This window comes from Anas acuta, chromosome 6 (assembly GCF_963932015.1).
Source record: "Anas acuta chromosome 6, bAnaAcu1.1, whole genome shotgun sequence".
NCBI lineage: Eukaryota > Metazoa > Chordata > Aves > Anseriformes > Anatidae > Anas > Anas acuta.
In genome coordinates, this window is record NC_088984.1 from 24,236,170 (window position 1) to 24,261,399 (window position 25,230).

Sequence of the window (25,230 nt, forward strand, 5' to 3'; positions counted from 1 at the left end):
TGTTTTAGAAAATTTGGATGCTCCTAATTCTTATGAAAGTAGATTGCTGACAATCAGAAAATACTCAGAAATCCACATAGTTCTGCCACTGCAAAATCTTGACCTGAAATATTTATTTCTGCACCTACTTGTACAACTTCTTCAACAGAGAACGCCTGCTGTTCCAACTACTTGGTGCCTTTGAGATGACCCTACAGCGTCACCTACAGTTTTTAGTCAATTATTTGCATACTTGCAGACATTTTTCCATACATAAAAACTTATATTGAAGTAACTGTGTAAAAGTTATGGATCAACAAGGAAGACTCACATTTCAAACATTCCTCAGTTACAGCAGTATTCTTAAGTGAGAATATCCCACACTTTGCATTCTTCAGTACTGTTGCTCTATGACTTGGTAAATTTATTTTAAAACTATCTTAATCTTTCATGTTTTCTAAGGTATGCCAGTCTATACTGGCTGGAATGGAAAAAATTAAAACAGACTTGGAGAACTATTATATAGTTTGGGCAAAGTTTGAAATATAGTACATGACATGATAATAATAATAATAATAAAGTGACACCCAGGATAAAGAAAAAAAGTTTTACTGGTAAGACTTACTTTCTCTAACACCAGACACTATTGTGTTTTGTAAATATTTTATACTCCTATTACAGACTGCCACATTTATTTCACTAATACAGGAATGCAGTATTCCACAGTATTTTATTGTCTTTTAAACATTTTAATAATATAGGAATATTTAGAAAAATATTATTCAAAAATTATAACAGCGTATTCTATCCAGACATCCTTCAACTTCTTAAAAATGCTTTGGGTCCTCTCCTCAACCATAAAATTAATGTTATGTCCTCCATCTATGAATCTGAAATACATTACTAGAAACACATTTTACTTGCAGTTTGTGCTTAAATAATCTTAAAATTCTACCCACAGCTTCTAAAGTGATTTGGAACACAATACAAAATTTATGGGCGTCTAAATAAATTAATCAAGAAGAATGGACATTCAAGTACGTACATGCAAGTACATTTTCACAGTCCTGTGTCTGAACTACTGACTCAGTACTTGCCTGGGCAGATCTGCCATTGAAGCTGACTATGAAACACTCATCTTCATTTCAGTTAAATGACATCTGTAATTGTGCATTCTTACTGATTTCAGTGGCAGGTTTGCCTGAAGACTGCAAGTATGTAGTCACATCCTCAAGATTTGACCAATAAATTGCATATAACTTGCCTAACAGACATGCAAGTTGACTTACTCGCCTTGAAAGAAAAAAAAAAAAAAAAAAGGAAATAAAACACAACCTATTGACCATATATACATATTTATGCTATAGGAAATGCAGCATGTTTCTCACACCAATTCAGTAATGCAGCAGCTGTAGAATTAAGGTTGAAAGGATAATAAAGTAAATTTTCAAAAGACCTATTTAAATGTCTGATGTACCAGCCAGGGATATTTTTGCTTTTGTTTTCAATTCTGGATTTATGAACTATTTTGTATCAAAACCGACTCACAAACTTCATGGTCTCAGTTGTCTGTCATGCCCTAGCAACAAGCATTTTTTCTTGAGCATTGTATTCGAAATGTTGCCTACTTTTATGCTGCATAAAAAAATAAGTATGACGAATATAAAGATGAGTAAAAACAACATTTACCAAAAAAAAATCTAGACACAGTATTGATGTATGGAAGTTGCTACTAGACTAGACTGGCTTGTACTCTTTGAAGTCTTTTCCTTTACTTAAATAGTTGGTGAAAAAATACAGGGGGGAAAAAAAGGCCACCAGCAAAACTATTTTTCTCACTTGTAAGTGCATGTTTTCCAGGAAAAAAAGGTTCAAAAATAGAACATTTACTTCATTTAGAGGCCAAACCAAAGCATCCTGAAGAAACAGTATTGGGTCTTACCCATTGTTTTACATGTGGAGACTAAGATCACTCAAAGCCTGAGAAAAAGAAAGACCTTTAATTCTCAAATTTTAGAGATTTGACACAACCTCCAACTTTGGCACAACTAGACACAGACGAAACTCCATTCAACTACTAATTGCACGAGTTATCATAAGCACTCTGTTATTTATTCTCTGATTATGTGGGAAAGCTAAATGTCTGGCATCAGATGAACAGTCTTACTTCTTCAGCAATATCTTCAATAAGCTTTGGGGAATTATTAGATACAGATAAAGCAACTCCATCCCAGGCTTGTTATAAAAACAAAACAAAAAACAAACAAACAAACAAAAAAAACCCTGCAGATATCTTTATTGGGAATTATCCATTCTAATGAATTTAAAGGTCTAATTTAAGTCCTGCTGAGAATATGAGAACATCCACTGATTTGAATTTCTTAGTCATCTAAAAACAAACCTCATTCTTGGATCACAAATGAATTTTTTTCTTATGCAAATAATACTGTCATTTGCCATCAGAATAACTATCTTGAGGTGACAAAAAAGGATATATCATTTCTCTCTTTTGAAATTTTTACAAAATCTCATTCAAAAACCTTCACTTTTTAAGATTCTTCTGAATCTTCTTTCTTCCTACTAGAAAATTGCAAAGCAGACGAGTGACATTGGTATCTCAATGTTACACTCATTTTTTGCTAGCTGCTTCTTTTATTCTCATTTTCCCTCCTTCTCCACTTCCATACCTGAAGACTTGAGAACTCTTGTAATACGTTGCATAACCAATTATGAATAAAGAATGATGTCATACATACTAGTTCTGCTAGGTTAGGGACATTGTGCCACCTCTGGCTTCCTCTATGGAAATATGTATTTGATCATTTGCTAGTATATTGTGACTTTCCATATTTATTTTTTCATTCAGTTATCATCCAAAAAAAATTGGATATTCAACAGGCACATCATTAGCAGAACAAGCAAGAAAAACAGATGCCCAATATAACAAGAAAAGAGTTGCCAAGAGATTCAATGTATATAAGTGGATTCTTTAAATGACTGTATACATATAGATAAAAACAAATAAACAAAAAAGTAGCTGAGAACATCCCTGGGCTCTGCTCCAATGACCAGCTATATCTGTAGTCACTCTTGCTTAGCCCAATGCCTATCTTTACCTCTACCCAAAGTAAGAAAAAAGTGCATAATTTTAAAGATGCTAATGAAAAAATATGCAACAAATTTCCAGTTTTTACAACTGGAATAATTTATAGTAGTACACTGCTTTAGTGATCTAGGGCACATGAATGTTCTGGCACACAGCAAAGCACAGAGTAGTATTTAATCTTTGTCCTGGTTTCAGTTAGAATTAATTTTCTTCCTAGTAGCTGATGGAATGCTGTGTTTTGGCTTAGGATGAGAAGAGTGCTGATAACACCCCGATGCTTTAATTGTTGCAGAGCAGTGCTTATACTAAGCCAAGGACATCTCAGCCTTTTGCTTTGTCCTGCCAACGGGCAGGCTGGGGGTGCAGTAAGAGCTGGGAGGGGACAGACCCGGGACAGGTGACCCAAACTAGCCAAAGGGGTATTCCATACCATCTGACGTCATGCTAAACAATATATAGGGGTGGCTAGCCGGGGGGAGGGGGCCGGACTGCTCGGGGTTAGGCTGGGCATCGGTCAGCGGGTGGTGAGCAATTGCATTGTGCATCACTTGTTTGTACATATTATTATTACTTTCCTATTATCACCATTGTATTATTATTATTGTTATTATTATTTTTATTATTATTATTTTCCTGTCTTATTAAACTGTCTTTATCTCAACTCACGGGCTTCACTTTCTATTTCTCTCCCCCGTGCCAGAGAGGGAGGGGGGAGGGTGAGCGAATGGCTGCGTGGTGTTTAGCTGCCGGCCGGGTTAAACCACGACAGTATACTTTTAATGCAGAGCTTCTGCTTTTAAATAAATACAGGAGAAAAAGGTTACCATTTCTTCAAAACAATCTTGTGCTTACATGTACTTCTGATTTATATAATGACTGGAGAAAGAAAAGATTGACCTTTTCCAATTTGAACAGGAATTGGAAAAGCTTAACAATGTAATTGTGTCAGTCACAGAACTTATTTTTTTTCAGTTAATTTCCTATAATCGGTTTGCAGTAGAGGTGCAGAATTTGATCTGTGCTAGTTAATATTATAGGCAGGCTGAGGAAACACCTGAAGAATTCCTTGGAGCTCCTGGAAGTCATCAACACCAAACCATGCAGAACAACTGCTTTCCCATTTAGCTTGTTAGAAGACACACGTGGGAAAGATGAGGCTTGAAAATCCCATTTTGAAAAAGTATGACCAGTAAGAATGACAGGGAAGAAAGTGTTTCAAAAGTTCAAACCTAATAAAATGATTTCTTGTTAATAGACTTTGATTTGCTAATAATCTTTCTGATTAAACTTTCATCCTAAGGGCATAAACCAAAGAGCAACATCCTAATGTAGGTGCTGAAATAACCCACCAGTACATGCCCAGAGACTATTTGCTACTAAATCCAATATCAACATTGCATCACTGACAGCATATTTTACATATCAATACTGATAATAAAATGTTCATGTAAATGCATGCATGGTACTTGCACATGAAACAAAAGCATACATGTGATGAATTTATGAGAATTCCTGAATTCTGTTTTAGATCATCCACCAAAAAAGCACTGTGGTCAAGCAGCAGATTCCATATAGTGCCTTTATATCTATTTTAGGGATGGAGTTTCAACAGGTGGCAGTATAGAGCAATATAGAGCATTTTTCTGAGGGCTGTAAAATGCTTAATGAAAAGAGGACAAACCCTACCATCCTCAGAGACCTTCACAGAAAAATACCACTGGAATGACTCTCCTTGGTGGATGAATCTGATTGAATTTACCTCTTAGAGCTGACCATAAACTAACTTCTTTAACATAAATACGTCTGTACTTAGCAGGCACTATCTGAATACACATAAACACAGATGCATTATTATTTTGTAGCATATAATTTCAGTAGAATTCTTTATATAAGCATAAATGTGAAAAACTGATGAGGTTTTTCAGTAGCTTTTGATGGAGACTAGACATAATGACAATCATCTCAGACAGGCATACAAAAAAACCCCTCTAAATATGACTTGTTAACGTTGATGTACAGCAAGCCAAAGAAATCATTGTCATGTTCCTCTGCTTCTACAGCCTCTTTTCCACAAAATTCAACTTCATCACAATATAAGCAGCATAGACTTTGAGGTCTGGATGACTTGGAAACTTTACAAAGGATTTAAGAATAAATACCCTAGAAACATCCTAAACTTTGAAGTTCTTATAATGACATCTCCATGACAATAGCCTAGAATCCCCCAGAACAGATATACTACAGATAGCTGTGGAAGCTGTCCTATCTCCTTGTTCTTTCGATGAGATTATTGTGATTTAAAACAAACAAAGAAAAAGTTTATTCCTTTAAAATAAAGTGATGAATTAAAAATAAATATTAAGAGGGTTTTTCAGAATTGGATATCATTTTTAGGATACTCTAAGCACAGAGATGCATATGGAAAAGTTTAGTTTGGCAACTCAAGCAACATGACCAAGGGAGTGTCCTGATGGTTGGCTTGTGAAATATGAACTAAGCCATCCCATGGGACATCATGTCTCATTCATAGTTGATGAATAAATAGCACTGGTAATCGGGACACTGAAGAAATCCAACTCGTCGTAACGTGCCTGAGTAAGTGTGATTCAATATGTAGCACTCTACTACGGAATAAAAGGAATAAAATATACAGGTTTATTTTCAAAGTGCCCACAGAAAGCCCTCAATGAACTAAAATCACTGACAAGACCTCAAGCTCAACTTTTTTTGTTTTGTTTTTTGGTCTAATGAAGCTTGTAGTTACTGGTGCTACTTAATGGACTAACTTATTACCATATGTCTACATGACAAAGTAGCACTTACGTCTATCGGTCTGTCTGGGCTGTTTTGAAAATCTGAGCTAGCCCACTTGGGCAGCAGACACTATACCATGTTTTAGCATGCTGTAATAACTGGACTAACTCCTAAAAGACCCAGCTGGATCAAGAAACTGGCAAAAGAGGTTTCCAGTCACATCTTTTTCCTGCTTTCCTCGCCATACACAACAGACCAGCACAGGACTGCTTATATGATGGAATATAATCAGCATGACACTGAACATTTAGCTGCTCTGAGATGCAGTTACAGAACAAAATGGTAGTAAGAGGGGCCAGAATTTGAAACAGGATCCAGAATTTGGCCTGGTTAGGTGCCTGGTATTGCAGATGTACCAGCTGAACAAAAAGGACTTTTCATAAAACATCCAAAGGGTGCATCTGTAACAAGTCCCAGGTAGCAGAGCCTGCTGATCTTATTTGAACAAGAACTGAACTTGAAATGCCCATATATATCTGTATATATATACAGATACACAGACACATATATGTATAATTCACAAACAGCTCTCACTGAAGAGGAGAGAGTTCATATACAGAATGGCTCAAAGAAAAAAAAAAAAGTCTTTATTTTTTAATTCTGAAACCTGTTTTTGACTTTTTAATAGGTTATAACCATTGCATTTAATTCTTGATTTGTATATCAAAGCAGAATTTTAAGAAAGTGATTCTGCATCATGTCTCCTTCATTTTGAACAATTTATTTCGATTTAGAAGTGTAATCAAAGAATTCCTCTTCATTTGATAAGTAAATAGTGGCATTTTAGTCCATTTATTATCATAAGCATTCCTGAAGGACTCATCACTATAAGCATCTAGAATATGCTAGACTGGAATCACAGACACCCATCTTCTGTTGCATTCTCAGAGCTATATTTAAAATGCACTCTGCATATTCTAAACATATTCTATGTACTTGTAGCTACCCCTGCCCCTTTCTAAAGGGATGCATTTCACTGGAAATACCTATGCGCACACGTGTGTACATTACATTAACACAACATCTTTCAGCCTAAAGGGCTTGACAAACTACTGAACAGTGCAGACTTTTTATAAAGTTTCTCCCGTATACACATATATTTCTGTTGGAAGCCATCCTGAAAATCATGGGGTCCCACAGGGAGGGAAGGTGATCTTTGCCCCACATGAAAGAGCAGTTCACAGGCTTGTTAATGCTGCCATCCTGTAACTCTCTCTCAAAGCAGCCACAAAAAAGCTTGCAGTATCACAGCACTCATCTTCTAGCATATGAAGCTGTTCCATAGCTGTTACTATACTTGCTTGGGGTGTTTAGAGAAATTGGGAGACAAGTTCAGAAAGGATACCCTATGGACAGCTCCTGTTTGAAAGTACCCATCAGGACAAGTAGGTATAGCCTAATAAGAGGTGTGGGAACAACCACATTGCACCCATCATCTATGACTTTTTATTTTTCTCTGCTGAAACAATGAAAAGGATAAAACAGTGGTACTCCAAACTAGTAGTAAACAAGTATTTTCTAAATGGTGAAGAGTTTTGTGCTTAGAAAATTAGATCACATAACAGTCTGATCGCACCAGAATGCAAAACTCGTGCAATCCAACCCATCAATATATCCACTTACCTGAAGATGCAGCAGATTCTGCATTCAAATACTATGGCTTTATCACTACATTTGCTGATGATCAGTTTACAGAAGTTATTTCTGAATCATATTGTATTAATAACAGTGGCAAACATCTCTTTCACACACATTAGGAATCATCACAGTGAGACCAAGTTCCAGAGTTGCCCCTGTCCATGTCTCTGCAGGAGCCCACATTTTCCTGAAAACTCCTCAAAATACCTTAAACATTAGTTTAATCGTTGTAGCTCTAACAGCAGCCACACTTCTCAAGTTGAAAGGAACAGTTGTAGAGAGACCACTGCATCATAAGATGTGAAAAATAAGAACTGGATGAATTGGGGTCTTGCCTGTGATAGATCCATCACACAAGATGAGCTAACACTGAAATTATTTTTCTGATTGCTACTGCTTCTGAAAAATAGCATGACATCTAAAATAGTTACGTCTGTCCTACAGAAGAGGTGGCTCTTTAGCAAATTTGACATTTTATTTCAGTATATAGTATCTGTTCTGTCTGGAGAGCTTTGGGTCAGATGCCAACAAGTCACTCAAAATGATAGCAAATCAAAAAAGCTGTTAGTGCCCTTTTATTAGCAGACCTATGTAACGTAACAGTAAATTCAGTTTATCAGTGTACCATGACACTCTCTACCCATTCTGCATTAATACCAGTAGAAGTACAATAGGCAACAAAGGAACACTGGAACTTAAGTCTCTTCTCTTCTTAGCTTCTTATTCTCCTCTTCCATACTCAGTGAATGGACACCAGGAACAACATTTCTTGATGAACATTTCTGAGGAACATAGCAATGCTTCAAAATACAACAGTTAAAACAGTTTCACAAGTGGTGGGATTTAATTCCTTTCCTTGATTCCATTTAGCCCCCATCTCCTTCCTATACTTACAATGCATTTTTTTCAGGCCTACGCCACACCCAAATAATCCAAACTGAAATCACCCAGTTTAAGGCAAACAGTGCCAGGCCAGCCAGTAGGCCAAACAAAACAGAGCTCTCTGCAGCTTCTCTCAGGATGGAGTATATGTTAAATCTTCTATTCTACCAAGTTGCCAATTTTCACCATACTTCTATTTAACATACTTCTACTTCTTTAACACACATTCATCTCATTAACTTTTTTACATGAGGCAATAGTTGTGAAAACTCGTGCAGAGCATGACAAAGATAAGAATAGATGATATGACTAAGTTTCATTTCCTTAGGAAAACAGGATGAAAATGCCACGGCCACAAACAGAAATTAAACTCTTAGTATTAGATATTATTTTTGTTTTTAAGGAAAAATGAAATATACCTATACAGTGAATATTTGGTAATCCATTTCTCAAAGAACGAAAGCTGTGTTAGAATATTCAGAAATAAATTAATGGAAAAACACACACACACACAAAACAAAACAAAAACACCACTGACAAGGACAAAAAAACATCCACCATAGCATTGATTCCCAGCAGCAACACAGTGATTCTTCTTGCTGAAATAAGCATTATGTTAAAGAGCTAAACATGTTCAAGAATGCTTTCCCTTACAGAGGCTATTGTTCATGTGCAGCTAAACAAAATTATGGTTTGGTTTCTTGTCCATTTTTTTTGTTTGTTTGTTTCTTGTCTAGTTCACTAAAAATTCCTGTCTCCAAGACATTTCCTGTCTCTGCTAGCAGCACTCCATTTGGATGTGGAGAGTTTGTCACTCCAGGTTTAGAGTTTTGTCCTCCTAAACATCTCACCTTCAGTCTTACAAAGAGCAGCAGCAGGCTTTGAGCAGCCTGCTCTTCACAGGCAACTCTGCTGTTCCCCAGACTGGAAGAAAGCATATAACTAAATCACCACAGAAATTTATTTTGAATGTAGAAACACTTTTAGTGGTGTAGTCCAACAGACACAGATGGCAATCTGTCTAATTTGTGTTGAGTAATTAATAACATGTAACAACATACTGTCAAAACAGGGGCATTATAACAATATCAGGAGCAGGTTTCTCTTGTTGCTTAGATTATTTTATCCTCTCTCAAAAACTGGAAGTAGAGGAGTAAATGATTTTAGATATATTGCACAGAGAAGAAGAAAATTAAGTCACAGACAGATCTTACAGGCTGGACTAAGAAACACATGAGACAGCTCTAGACTTAGAGAAAACATTGAAAAGGAAAATAATAGAGTTGGTAAAGATGCTGCAACTTGTGTTACTTGGCCATCAGCCTTTGGCACAAGCAGGGCAGGCAGCGCATAACACAACTGCATAGCAGGCATTCCTACACAACAGTTAATTCCTCTGAAGTTTTAACTAAAATCTTATTAAACAATTGTCTGAGGTTTTAGTGTACATCTGGAGTGGCAAGTTGTTTTAACTAAAGCTATTTTCGGTGTTTCACAGTGTAAAATATTTACCAAATGTTTTAAATCTCTTCCTATTCGATAATGCACATTTTATTTAGAGCAAATGGTACCTTGCAACTGTTTTATAGTAAATTGGCATGTTTCCCTGAACACATATCATTGCATTCACACTATCTCACTCAAATCTAACGTGATTTTCTAGGTGATTCAATGCAAAATTTAGCTCATTGTTAAGGAACCAAATGCAGTTTTGTTGCTGTGGGGAGAACAGGACAACAAATACCCATGGGTGTGGAAATAGTTTTGGTCCCTTCTTTCTCTCTCTCTTTTTTTTTTATTTTTTTTGGTCAGAAAACTGTCTGTGCCAATCATCCTATGGCATCCAAATCAAGCTCAGCTCTGCTGAAGATAAATGGATATCAAGGCAGCAGCAAGTCTATCACAACCAGATATCAGACCAACATTTGGGTAACCCACAGTAGGTGCTTTCTCCTGGATGACAAGTACAGTATTTCAGACTGTCAGCAAGTTCAGGAAATTCTCCTGTTTCACTCAGTAACACAACACTGACAGTGCAGAAAGTGACTCAACTCTACTGCAATTAGTGTTACTGACCTTCCTCAAATTACTGGCATGGGGGGAAAAAAATCGTGATGTCAAAGAGATAATGAACTGTGGAAGTCAGGCAACATCTGTGCCATAAGGCTTCACTACATTTCCATGGGCGTGTTTCTGATTGGAGTAGTACTATTCTACTCAGAAAGGAAAAAAAATGGGGAGAGATTTTTTGTACTTCAGCAAGAAATGTACATCTCAGATGGATTCCCCACCCATGTCCATCTATTACTATTCTCACATGAACAACAAAGCTTATATGAATAAATTTGATAAGAGGGTCTTCACAGTTAATAAGAAACACCAGACATCAGCACTCAGAGACACCACATATCACAGATGTGGGGAAAAAAAAAGCTTTGATGGCATCAAAAACAATCAATTCTGTACAAGAAAACATAGCAAATAGTTTAGAAAAGACAAGTCATGGATCAGTATCATGCAATCAGATTCTCATACAAACACCAAAAAGTAGAAAATAAACAATGTATAGGACAAAAAGTTTTCATTGACCTGATTTGTCAGAGATGTTGGCTGTGACTGGCGTAGAGCAGCTTGTGTTAGCCTTTGCGCTGTCCTTGGAAGACCCAACTTTTGGTTTATTTTTCGTTGCCTCTAGTGCTTTGACCTTCTTGGCATGTTTACTTCCTTTGTAGTGGGCCTCGGCCTGGCTCTACAAAGGAGAACAAATCAGGCTCACTTTTTTTTCTGTACTTCTGTATAACACAGTGGACAACAAGGCAGAAAAGTGACACTTTCAATAGTAGGCACCATATTATTCCACTTAGAAAGTTTTAGCATCTTTATATTAGTAGTTTTCCTAGATGTATTTTCTCATATATTCAGATGACAGGATTTTAACGAACAGTTTGTGTTTTCACTAACTAGGAAAAAGAGGCCTCAGGATTAGATAAAGCTCTGCCACTTCTAATGTAATTCTTTGTTTCTATGCTGCTTGAAGATTTACATAACTATACAAATGTAAACAAGACCAATTGAGAAAGATGCTCCTCAATTTTCATGTACCTTTCCCTAGTCTTAATAGCTTGTAGTGTGTAGATGTACCATGCTGTAACACGATTAAATAATCCATTTTTTTCTTCTGTTTGATCTAGTACAAAAGTCAAAGTATTTTCATCATTACACCAACACCAATTGAAACAGGCATTAATGAAAATGACTTTACTATTAGATCAAGCAGAAAGGGGTAAAAAGAAGAAACACCGTACTTCTAAACTTCAATAGGCCCAAGTAAAACATAAGAAATATTTATCAGTCTTGATTGTTTTATAAATTGCCTTCCATAGTTTTTTCCAAACACTAAGAAAATTGGAACCAGAAGGACATGAAGTAGGTAAGCTGATATGTATTATTTTCTCTCTAGCGAAGTGTTGTATATGTATATTTACAGGCTGACGAAACAGAACAGCAGAAATATGTACTAAGATGCAATGTTTACTTCTCCTTTGTCATCAAACTATCTGTAGAAACTAGGTCAGTGTTTTTGAAACTGCACAGCTAAAACTAGACACATAAATAAATGCCTGTTTTTTCAGTGATTTTAGTTCCCTATTATTCTTCCTGAGTGCATATTACCAGCTACTTTGACAAGTCAGGCCACATCATTAGGTGCAAACTAATGAACTGCATGCTTAAGCCAAACCCAAAAGTTTGGAAATATTTGCAAATGAGTTTTCAACACTTTTCTCATTTGCTAAGAAATCAATTCACTAAAAATGGATAAAGAACACAGTTTCATACAAAGCCTAATATATTTTCATAACATTTTATATATTGCTATAACGTTTTCATACTACTATTTAGCAATAGGTTTGTATTTTTACTATTACCAAACAAGGTTTATTTAATGATTTGAGACATACTACTATGTGCCTCTATTGAAGGTTACATATTAACTATAAAAGTTAATATTGTAGTTCATTTCAATGTAAAATGGTCAGAGAAAGCATGCTTCATGTAAGAAGATGACCACACCTTGGCACCTGGCATATAACAACATCAGTGCAAGGAAACTTTTACTATGTTCATGCAAAACCACATTCTCACTATGTTATTTAGTTCATTGTGTTAAATGAAACAAATTACATGCTTTATAAAAAGCAACTATGGAATCCAGACTTCTTAGAGGTTATAAAGAGTGCTGTCATAATGAGGAAATTGTCGTAAGGTCAGCAGAAATAGGCATTACAGTACAGTCACCTTGGGACAGCATAAAATATATATATATATGTATATATATATTTTATACAAAGGAGTGAGCGAACAGCAGAAACAGCTGGAATAGACCAGACAATAGGATAGACAATTTCGTGGAGTCTTCACAAAAATTATATGCACCATTAAAAGTGATGGAGAACTGCTGTTAAAACATAGGAGTTAAGTTCTTACATACTGAACCTTTGTGATTATATACCCTGTGGAACACAGTGCTTTCTAACTCAAAAGGACGTTGTGGCTGCAATTTTTTCCCAGTAGGTTTCAGAAAGCAAGCATTGAGTAAGAAAAGCTCATATGTAAGTTTTACTTTGATTTCCTTTGAAATTGGGATTTCTAATCTTCATTAAAAAACAGTAAAGGTTCTACTCATCAGTCGCTATTGAACTATATCATGATTTAAAAGTCTTTGAACTATTAATACATGTACAAACACAATGTAGTATAAAGAAAAACTACATGGCTATACCACTACTACTACGTGCACTACTTAAAGGGACACTTGTCAACTTCTGGGTTGGAGCTCCTTGGCTCCTGATGAGGTAGAGAAGTACAAATTGTTCGCATCCTGTTACATCAATGTGCCTTAAGCATGAACAGGAGCAAAGTACCATCACCCTGTCTCTCTCCACCCTTGCTGAGCTTTGTTCATTTCTCTTCATTTTGCTGTTGCCACATGATGCACTAGGAGTGTCAACCACCAAAAAAATTACATCAACTATTCATGTTTTGCACATATGCACATGCTTGTACATATGTACAGAAATTGAAGCTAAAATTGAGGTGTATGTATACCCTTTTCATTCTGATACTTTCAACTTTAGAAAAAAAACAGTACGTACAAGATTTTCCACTCAAGTGCTCTCAAGTTGATGATGTCCCTTTAAATACCCAAACTCTATGCTTCGTGCATATGTGTGCTGTTGTACTCCCTGAGACCAAAGCTACAACATAGAAGACATAGGTGCACTCAAGAGAAAGGCTTAGTAAGTCAAATTCTTGATAATAAGCCTTTCTGCTGATATTTGCAATAATAGTGCCAGCAATATCAGTTAGAACCTACTACAGTCTTTGATTCCTTTCATTCAATCCTCATATAGTGTACATGAGACCTGTTGAAAACAAGCAAGCCCAAGCAGGATTAAAATTTAGATTTTCACAAACACAAATGAAGCCTCATGGAATGTGGTGAATGGCTTCACTTTTGATTTAAATTTCATAATTATGATATTTACATTATCAGTTTCATAGTTGTATATTATAAGGACCGAAGGTAGAGCAGTGACCATCTAAATCTAGCTTCTGAAAACACCTGCCTTTCCCAGAACTTTTTAAACAAGCCAATCATCCTCCAGAGTGGAGCAGAGAGTCCATCTCTGTTTTAAAGTTGCTAGGGATGAAATAACTACCTCAGCTAAATTGTTTCAATAGTTCACATCATCAGTTAAGTACATGCTATTTATTTTTTCACAGAAGTTGTGTATTCTCAACTTTCAATGGCTAGATTTTGTTAAAACTTCGGGTTTTAGGCTTTTTAAATGCATGTGTATTTCCATGGCACTGTGCATGGTAACACACAGATACTCTTTTCAAACGTGAAGTTAGAAGAGCATCCCTTGAGGTACTGAAGCAACATTTTCTAACCCCTCCAGAGGCACCTGAAGTTCAGAGCTTGCTTATTATCCACTGTGAGATGAATCATTGGATTCCATTGTTTTCTGGTAACTAAAATGCAGAATCAACATTAATGGTGTTTCCTGTTACTGAATTACAGACTTTATTGCTCTTCAGAGTTTTCTGGAGTCATAGTAAACAAAAGAAAAGGACAGACATGGGAATCTGAAGTTGGAAAGCAAGTTCTAATTATTTCTGGTATCAATCATACTGATTATTAATGTCCTGGGCATTACTAATCCTAGTTTTGTAACATATTTACACAGCTACCACATTATAGGCAAACTTATTTGCTCAACGTCCCATTTAAAACTTGTTTCTGGCAAAATACAGCAATATATTACAGGCAACAAGCTTCTGTAACATGTGACTGAAATATTAAATGTATCTTTGAAACAAGCCATGACATTTATTTATTTATTTTCAGTTAAGACAAGAAGCTGAACTTTTAATTTATTTGAAAGTCCAGAAGTTTAGGACACATAAGTTTTAAAAGACACGTGCTGTATAAAAGAAAGGTAACTTAAAAATTTTAATGATACAAAAAGAGCAAAATTATAAATTACTATCTTTGGAATATAATATTTTAAATAGATAGTGAATGTACATTTTTATCAATATTAACACTATATTAGTAACTAACTCATGAAAATTCTTTATAATCAAAACTATATCTATCTGTGAAACAAAAAATGTTGAAAACAACAGAAGTGTTATTTAGTTTCTGAAAACGAGAGCTCTAAAATTAGGAAAAGTCAAAATACCATAACTTTAATGGATCTCACTGTACTCACGTACTATGATGCTTTTTAACTGCATAATAATTTATTACTGTATATAGGCCTGCATTTACTATAGAGATGAATCAATGAAGGAGAATAATTTTGTTGATGTCATTGTGCCACAATTCAATATTATTGGAATATTTATTTTTTCATTTAAAAAGATCATTACTTCTGTTCCTTATATTATCAAAACTAAATGTCATCATTGAACTTGCATTACTATTATCATTTTAAATGAAATGCTTGCTAGGTCAAGAAGGGCAGGGGTTTTTGTTTGTTCAGTTTTGGGTTTTGTCTGCTTGGTTTTTGTGTTTTGAAAAACTGGAATAAAATATTTCTTATGAAAGAGCTCCCTATCTAAAATGAAAATCTAATTTTCACTTGTTTCTAAAGCTGAATGTGGTCTACTAGCTTGATATATACACATTTCTCCATTTTAAAATGGAATCCTCCTCGTTATTAGAAATTATAGGAACCCACTGGGTACTGGTTAGGAAGTTTAATGAACAAGAGGAGTGTCAAGCTACAATAAATGTGGAATTAAATAACAGAATGCAAAATATGTCTTTGTACTGATATAGGCCAAATTCCACAAAATTGTTCATGCATTTGTCTGGCATTAGTATTTGATCAACAGAATGCCTATTATAAGACACTAAACAAATGTCTGTTTTTAGAATATCATTGTGTAGTGAAAAAGACATGTTTTGAGATCCTTTGCAAATAGCTTAGAATATACTCAACAAAGACAAAAATACGCAGTTTTTGCTTTTTTTTTTTTTTCAAATTTCTGTACCTTAAAATATTTGTCTGTCCACTCTTTAAGCAATATTGATTATCTCCATTCAAACCCATTAAATAGTATGCAAAAACAGACTGTTAAGCCTTTTTTTAAAAAACAAACAAACAAACAAACAAAAAAACAGGCTTACAAGGCTAAAACACTAGCTATAAAGGTTAATGACTTGGTTGTATGGACAAGCTCTTCCTCTCAAAAATATATAAAAATATATTCCATTTGAGACATACAAATCATCCAAATGTCACATTTTACTCAGAATCTGAAGTTACTTGTAAATTGCTGCTTTCAGCTGTCAATTCTTAAGTTTAAAATCTAAACATCAGGACATTCATCTTCAAGACTACATGCAATACATTTGCTATGATGTATTGCCTTATATACTAGATTCTAACAGAATCTAATAGAACATCAACAATGCAAATCTTCATCTTCTACACATAAACATGCTTCCTAAGAAAGTGTGACTATCATTAGCAAGTAATATCACGAGTAGCTTTACTTTGCATAAACTTAAATGTATGCATATATAGAGAGACGTATATAGAAAGATAAAGATGTATAAAGATAACCAGGAAGAACACAGATCATATAGATTCATTGAGAGCCATATTACCTTCAAGAACCTATTAAAATTCTGCTAAGTACAAAAGTACAAAATGCAGTACAAAAGATGACAGAAAATTACCTGTCTGGAGCAGTGACTGACAGTATATTTGAAATCAGCGCTATTCATTTTGACAGTTCACAACTGAGTGAGTTTGAGAATCTATTTGCTGTGTGAATGACTAATTAAGTGAATTTATTACTACATAGAGAAGGAATATTAACCTATCAGATCTCTTCAATGACAACCTGATGCACCTGAAACGGTGTTGAAAAATTTTATCTCATCTGATATTAAGAATAGATGTAATTGAAGAAACCTGTAACACCGAAGTATTCATGCTTTTGTTACACCAAAGCTGTGTGTTATTTTTAAAATTTTGTTTTCAATATATCTCCAAAATCTAATTGCTCCAAATAGTAAGGTAAGTTACTATTGAAACAGACATGGAGAAAATGCAAAAGCTGTGAAAATCAGTTATGTCATAAGAAAGCAACTAGTCAAACTTAGTTTAAAGCTCTGTTAAACAGCTGTTTTTGAACAGAACTTTCAGCACATTATAACCCTGCACTCTGTAATCATGCAATATTTCTGTCATGTTGAAGCTAACAACTTTCATCATTTTGTCATTTCTGCCTTCAAAACAGAAAATTACCTTCACAAGTTCCTAAGATTTATGCTTTTAATTACCTCCTTTTTGCTTCACTACTCTTCAAACCCAAAGAATCAATATAAATAGTTTATTTATAGGAAAAATATAAAACATTTGACAAAAGATTATAACAATTATGCAGATTTTTATTTGATGCTATTGATTATTTTGTATGTTATCTTTTTGATAGTACAAGTAATCCATTCAAATTTGCAAAGTTAACGTTTGGTAACAGTAGCCTAAATTTCAAAAACTTTCCTTCTGTTTTTGTTTGTTTTTTTAAAAGAAGATCACAGTCATCACATCATTTTTATTAGCTATAAAAGCATTCAATAAGTTGTCTGTCAGCATCTCTTAATGCCCAACTGTTACATCTGCTTTTTCTGATCTGCCCACAAGGTGTTTTTTTCTTTGGTTTCTGAGCCTTTGCAGGCAATAACAAAAAGCAGCACTGATTTAGAGTCATAAATCAGAGAGCACAACATGTTATACAAACACATGTTTATGTCAATGAAATGATATCTTATCAACAAGGTGTTACCTAACTGGCTGCATCACAGCCAGGGACTTTTCTACAAGAAAGGGAAAGTGTGCATTGAGGGAAGCACATACTTCTTTTAGATGTGATCAACAGATGTTAAAACTTTTTCAAAAGGAAAACAACAACCAAAACAGCAAACAAACAAACCATGTGGACTGCTGGTGTAATATTTGTGAATTTGGAGTACAGATGGTGAGGAAAGGGACTGGATTAGCACTGACAGTATCAGCTAGTGCCCAGGCTCCTGAGACTCTGGGGAATATCAATGCAAATAATGAGAATAGAGCAGAGGAAAGCTTCTTGATTTCTATGCACAAAGAAAAACAATTTTGCCAAAGCCTAACAAGTACCCTTGCAAGCATGACTTACTTTTCTCTTACTGCTGCAATTTGCAGTGCCAGACACTAGAAAAGAGCATAACAGAAAACTTGGGAACAGTCTGGCCAAAGTTCCACAGCTGCTGAAGGGACTTACTGCCACACAGCAGCTACAGGAGATGCTGCAGACTTGCCTGGTGGCCAAAGGGAAGAGGAAGAATGAGCCAAGTGTAGGCAGAGAAGAAATCTACTGGGGATAGTAAACAGCCATCTTTCCGTTGCCCTGTTGCCTCTGGACCTTTTATAGATACCATAAAGATACAGCAGACCTTATTTGAACTGCTTTTTGTTTCTGCTAGAATGTCTGCAATATAAATAATTAATATCTACAAACCAGACCTATAAGGTTAATATGAAAACTTATTTAGCAAAGCTTATCTATATAGCCTATATAGATAGATACACCACAGGTTTGGAAAGAATCCCAGAATTCTTAAAAGGGAAGGAAAACTAAACAAAACAAACAAACGAAAAAAAAAAAAAGTGAAAAAAAAAATCACCATTTTTCAAAGGTTAAGATACATCTGCTTGCTCTTGGTGGACTAATTTCATCCCTTGCTCTGCTGGCCTTTACATATGAGTAAGATCTGACTCACCACTACAATCTGTTCCATGAAGAGGACTCTTTCTCTTCTGCTGGATAGTGTCTGCTGGTAGCAAATGTAACTGAGATATTTCACAATTTTTCTGAGCTAGATTATTAACACAAAACCAGAACTTGAACTTTACTCAAATACTAGATTTTGCTGTGTTGGAACACATACTGTTTCATCATCGTGTAGAAATTAAACAATAAAAATGGTGGTAACAAAGGTTTTAATGCAAAGATGGAAACACCTATGTCTATTATAATATACTGAAGTGAATACAACAGCAACAATTAATAAATATTATTTTATTTTAAGCAGTTTTCTAAAAAAGGCATAACAGAATAAAGTTTATGCAGGAAGAAATCTATATCTCAATTCTGACTACTCTGATTAATCAGTCTCATCAACTACTAATCCTGACATTGATATCCCTTTTAAATTGATATTTAACTTAATCCAATGCTATTTGACTTCCAGTACTGACCATCATAAGAGTTTGTTTAGGAAAAAGCTTCTTGCTCTATTTTGTCCTCCTTTTTTTTCTCATTTCACTTCCCTTCATGGTTGACAACCCTACTAACTTCCTTTACTTTTTTTTTCTTCTTCTTCTCCCCTGGAATCATATTCTTTAGGTCAATTAACTTTCTGCTATTTCTTTAAATGCTTCTCTCATAACTAAATTCTGCTCCCCACCTCCACTGAAAAAGGAAAAATAAATAAGCACAGTTAACAAGCTGAAAATCTTAGAACAGATTTTAAAGTTTCTAACAAAAAAAAGCTCTCTACACTCAAAGTGTGGAACTCTGCTGTCCCCTCATCCGTGTGGAATTATTTACATTTCTCCTATAATTGCAGGTCTCTCTTTCCACATCAGCTCCGTTTTTATAAAATAAAATAAATAAAAAATATTCAAACAAAATATTTGATTTTGTAAAATACCATTCCATTCTATTTTAGTTTCCTTATTTTCACTTTTATGAAAATCATACTAAACCCAAATATATTAGCCACAGTCCCCAGTTAAAGTAGTTCAAAACAAATGTTGCTCTATACAAATGATTAAATAATTCATGAAGAAAAAATCATAATTCATTCAGAAAAATGTATGTGTTCTTGTATTTTACTTTTGCAAATTTTCTTTAAAATATATTAGAATAAAGCTGAACTATCAGACACACTGTTAGGCCCACTGTGCCATGCGAGTGTCTTGTGCTGCAGTATAGTTTTAACTGTCTGGTATTAACAAAAGAACTTTAAGTAGTACTTTTATACTGTGTGACAAATACCTGAGCATCTCTCTACAAAAACTGCATCTACAAACAACTTCTGTTCTCTGAAGGAATAATACTGAGTGCCTGAATGTATACCAACAGAAAAACAGGTATATAAATTTGATTCTCTTTAATTGAGAAAAACATGGTGTTCCTTAACTCAATGGTCTGCCTACTGGCAAAGTTAACTGCATTCATTTCTAAAGGTTCATTTGGGAAATGTTCGTGATTAGTATTAGTGCATTTGCATAAGTGTTGTACAAGTAAAACGTATACCCTGTGCCTTCTAGTAATGGTACATAGCAGGGATGATGGAAAAAAGGACAAAGGGGACATAGAGTTGCACTGACAGTCATTGGTAACATATAGAATCTTCCTTAAATTAATTATATATTCAAGCTATAGCATCTTTCTAGAAAAGATGAACTACATTTGTTTTTCATATTTTCTACACAAACCTTGCCTACCAAGTCTCTTCATACTATTTCACATTTCATTCACATTTTCTTCATGAGCTTACACAAGCAAAACAGCATAAGTAGTGAGCAACTAAGGATTTCTCCTTATTCTGCTTTTACTAAACCAGTCTTACAGTGTAATATACCCTTTTGTTCCCTCTGTAAGTCTAAAACCTATAAATTATTCTATTTATAAATCATTGGAACTAAACTCTTTGGTTTTCAACTCTGTAGGTAAACAGTTAACAGTTTGGACTCACCTCAATCTTTTCATAAGTACCCTTTCAACCATATACTGTATGACAAATAAAAATTGCATATATTGTTCCTGCATACTTGATACATTATAATAGGCATAAGTAGTAGAAACTGGAGTCAGGTTCTTGGTATCTTGGTTCTTATTATCAATGCCCTGTTATACAAATGATTTGTAACAGAGCTTAATTAAAAAAATAATGCTGACCACCTTGCAACCTTTTTCCTATTTTTCCTTGCAACCTATTTTCCTATTTTTGCTATTTAGGCTTTGCTTCTTTGAAACACAAAGAAAAACAATGCATGATTGTTTTGCATGAAAAACAATGCATGTTTGAAAAACAATGCATGATTAACAACAAAAAGAAATCCAATATGACTGTGAAGAAGAAACAAGATGAAGGACAGAAGTACTACTGACAGAGGTCACTTTTGACCTCTGAAATCTGCTATTCCAAAGTCAAAATATTATGTCCTGAAGAGTTTTAAAGATCATAGATATTTTCTTTGCTAACCAAATTATTATCCTGTTTCAGAAAAGAACAGGGAAAGAATAACCTCACCCCTCACTCCCCCCTCCAAACTCCATATGGTTGTTCCCTAAATTACCTTTTGAGATTTACAAAGCAGAGACAAGATAAGGAAGAGAACATCTTGAAGAGACATATTTATTTCCCACATGTATTGACAGATCAGACTCCAATGCTTAAAAAGAGTATAGTTTGAAGAGTATGAGTCAAAATTAATTTCTGTCTTGAAGGAGGATAAACTGGTCAGACTAAAACTAGACTAAGTTTGCATGCGGATCTTTCCTCGGTTTTGCTTTTAAAAAATGTTTTAAAATTACAGAAGATTGAAAGATCCTAAAGAATTCAGTTAGAAACTCTTTAGGAAACTAAAAACTCCCAGAAAACTTTGCTTCTCAAAATAAAGAAACCATCACTTCAACATTAGGTATGTTTACTCCTGGAGTGAAGACAAATTATTTTAAAAAGTGTTCCATCCCTGATATTAGACTTTATCCTCCTGCAGATAGCTGCAGATCCCTGCTTCTGTATCTGATGTCAGGACACTCTTAAAAAAGCTAAACCAACAAACACACTAACGGATGAAAAGAAATCTGAAACCTTTGCAATTTACTGCGTTAATTTAATGGGAGGCTGGAAAACAATAAATTGACTAAGTCAGAAATATTTTGGTCTATTGATCCAGACCAGTGAGTACCCACAGTGTCAAAAAAAGATTACAGGCAAGGAAACCAATTTTCTTCTCACAGACAAATATCCAATACTCAGGCAGTAGATAGAGCACTACCGGAATCAGGTCAGAAGCTTCAAACACTATGCAGCTGAAATTCATTTAGGAGGAAAAAAAAAGTAAGAAAACTACTTAATAGCTATTTTTTGTCATTTTTATTTCATTTGCTTGCATAATTTAGGTCAAAGGAAGTTCAAAGGAACAAAATGCCCATCAACTACAAGGAGCACGTCAGCCTTGTAGAGCTAGAAGAAGGAATTGTAACTATGAAGTGGATGAACTGCAAATTTCATTCTGCAATGTGCTACACTCAAGAGTTTGATGAAAGTTATAATTTGATGCCGCCAGAAAGGGTTTCAAAACATTCTTCGAATGTTGCACAGTAGAACAGATCCACTGAAAGATTCAACAGATGTAAAGACTGTTCCACACCCCAAATAAAATTTCACATTATAAAGGTCCAAAAAGAAAAATACAAGCAAAGAGACCAGGTTTTTATTTTTATGAAGGAGGTTACAAGCTAAGAAGGAACTATGCATCATCATGTCAAGGAGTAACAGACACAAGAAAATCCTTGTATGCATGCATGTAAAAAAAAAAATAAAATCAAGAGATTACAAAGGAGTCTGCAGAGCTGATTGGAAAGGGCATTATCTCTGAAATTATGATAATGCAGATTACCACAGGCTGTGGGGAAGGAATAATATTTAAATAAAATAAAATCACACACAAGGAAAAAAAAAAAGGCAACACACACACAGATGAATAACTCTCAAGGTTAGAAGACTGAACCTGGAGAAAAGGTTTAAAATCTTATGTAAGCTTCCCAGGAGAAGCTGAATAATGTGATGAAAGGCTACACAGATTTTACAGTAGTAGTGCTATTCTATGAAAACTTGTTTTCCAAATATTTTTGTATGCTCTGGTTATGAAATGTTTTTGAAACTTTAAGAATTTTCTAGTATTAATAACACTACTAGAGTCTCAGCACATTCTAAAATCAAATTTCCAGGTTGCTTTTGAAAGCCCTGTTAAAACAAGCTGCTGTAGAAAGTAAGGAACTGCTTTTTATCACTACCAGCAACATGGTCTTGATGCCTCATCCATTCTTAAAACCATCCTTTACAAAAGGATTTATCTCCTAGTAGCTAGAACAGAGCATTTTGAGCATGTTTAGAAAGAAAGGAGTATGACAGAGTACGAATACAGCCACCCCAGAAGAGGGAACAAGGCTGTAATCTGACATGCTCTTCTGATGTCACCATTTAAAGCAGAATACAATATGCATTGTTTGTTCTACCTTGTCAGCAAGTCTAGATAGGAAAAATTGCTCAGTTGGCAGATGTACAAAATGATACACTATTTCATCTCTTTTTTTGTTTTGTGCCACTGAGTTGCGATATAAGCTATCTGCCTTGAAGTACTGTTTGTCCATCCAAATGTCACTGTAGACAAAATGAACAACTCCTCTAGGGACCTGACCCATGAGCAGGCAGGACCCTGACCTCAGAAAGAGAGGGAAGAGAAGGAACAGGCTGAGCCAGCCTGTGACAAAAGAAGGTTGAACTCAGAAGCAGAACTTTATTGGTTCCTTGTTCTAATCAGTAGAAGTAGGTATTTGGACCAATAATCAGAGCAAAAAGATTTTTTAAACTTAAACCTTAACCTTAAAGAGAAATGACAAGTGAACTAAGTTTAAAAAAAAAAAAAAGAAAAAAAAAAGAAAAAAATACTTTTGAAATCTGTTAAGTAGATATTAACCACTTCAAAGAAAGTTTAATAAGCTTGTGAAACGATGACAGATTTTTGATTCAGAAATCAATTTGAAGGTAAGACTGCAATGCTTCAAAATCCTCGCCAGCGTAGACAAGAAAGTCAAACTGGGAAAATCACATTACAAAGTCACTTCAAAATAGAATGGTAGAGGCAAGAGCAAGAAAAGCAGAGCAAAAGGTACCAATACTTTATTGTGAAACTCCAGTAGTTCCAACCACTCAATAGCCTTGAGGAGCTGTCTTCAAACTATTATAGACTGAAATTATGATAGCAAAATATTTAATCATGCATCACTTAAGTAATAGTTCTTACACTTGAGAGCAAGTACAGAGAAATACAGAGGTGCTGTTTCATTGTATGTTTTTACTGAAAATCATGCCTAAAGATTTACTGTCTGGAACTTGAGAAAAAAAAGTATAGTCTAGTCCTCAAATCCAAGAACAAAGGTGCATGGTAGCAGTCAGCACCAGTCACTCAGCTGGTCTGTTTGCCTTGGCAGTATCCCTCTCAATCAATTAGTTAAGGTTATGTGTGAAGACCACTACTTTCCAGATACTTTCAAGAAAAATGAAGAACAATGTACCACTGCAGACTTCCACTCTGAGTGGGCAAGGCAACAGCCCAGCAGGTTGAGCAACATGTATGCAGAACTATGACTGACTTTGGGAAGAAAAAAAAAAAAAAAGAGCCTTGGATTAATTATTGAAATTGTTACCAAATAAAATAGACAAGGGGTGGGGTGGAAGGGATGAAAACAACCAATACTCACATCAGAGTTAAAGCGAAGCTGGCAGACATTACAGGAAATGACTTGTTTCTTCTTTGGGGGAATGGACACTCCAAAGGTATGGTTTATGACTGCTTTTTGCACAGGATCCATCTGGAGAACAAACAACGATCCATTTACAACTTCTCAGGGCAATATACAGTAAAGAAAAAATAAATAAATAAAAAGTAGCTTTCTACTGGAAGTCTATTCTTTTTTTTTTTTTTTTTTTTGAGATAAACAAAGGGAAATAATATTTCAGTCCTCATAACCTCATAATAATTAGATTTAACACAGTTTGGGGATTTTGTAGCCTGCCAGAGCTTATAAAAACAACAGGCAGCTCCATTACTGCTGCCACCCCCAGGCTACCAAATAACCTCTCCCCAAACCCTACACATCCTCCACATTCTCAGCACCTGACAGTCACATCTAAATTGCAAAGAGGCCCCAAAAGCCTCCCCATGTTATTCAGCAGGCATTGTGAAAATCAGTTTTGCCCCCTAACAAATCCATGTCATTTTTCTCTATTTGTTTTTCTGTTCAGTGATAGATATCATCAGTTATTTGGAATATATTATCTCCTGGAGATTTCTTTGTCAGAGAAAGTCCTTTGCAGGCTCCATTAGAAACATCATTTGCTTAGAAAATGGTCGCAATCTCCAAACATTTCTATGTAGAACTGGTGAGTG

At 35.0% G+C, this 25,230-nt stretch overlaps 1 protein-coding gene across 14 annotated transcripts in view; it reads right to left on the reverse strand.

Annotated features, from left to right (window-relative positions):
- Nucleotides 1-25,230, reverse strand: part of ZNF385B (zinc finger protein 385B) — a 169,489-nt gene that overhangs the window by 15,228 nt on the left and 129,031 nt on the right. For 12 of the 14 annotated variants that reach the window (XM_068685843.1, XM_068685844.1, XM_068685845.1 and 9 more), the window contains 2 exons: nucleotides 24,542-24,652; nucleotides 11,009-11,168 (listed from right to left, as the gene is read on the reverse strand). In XM_068685843.1, the coding sequence (XP_068541944.1) occupies nucleotides 11,009-11,168; nucleotides 24,542-24,652 (271 nt within the window). The remainder of the gene's footprint in view (nucleotides 1-11,008; nucleotides 11,169-24,541; nucleotides 24,653-25,230) is intronic. The other 2 variants (XM_068685846.1, XM_068685847.1) reach the window with 2 other exon arrangements.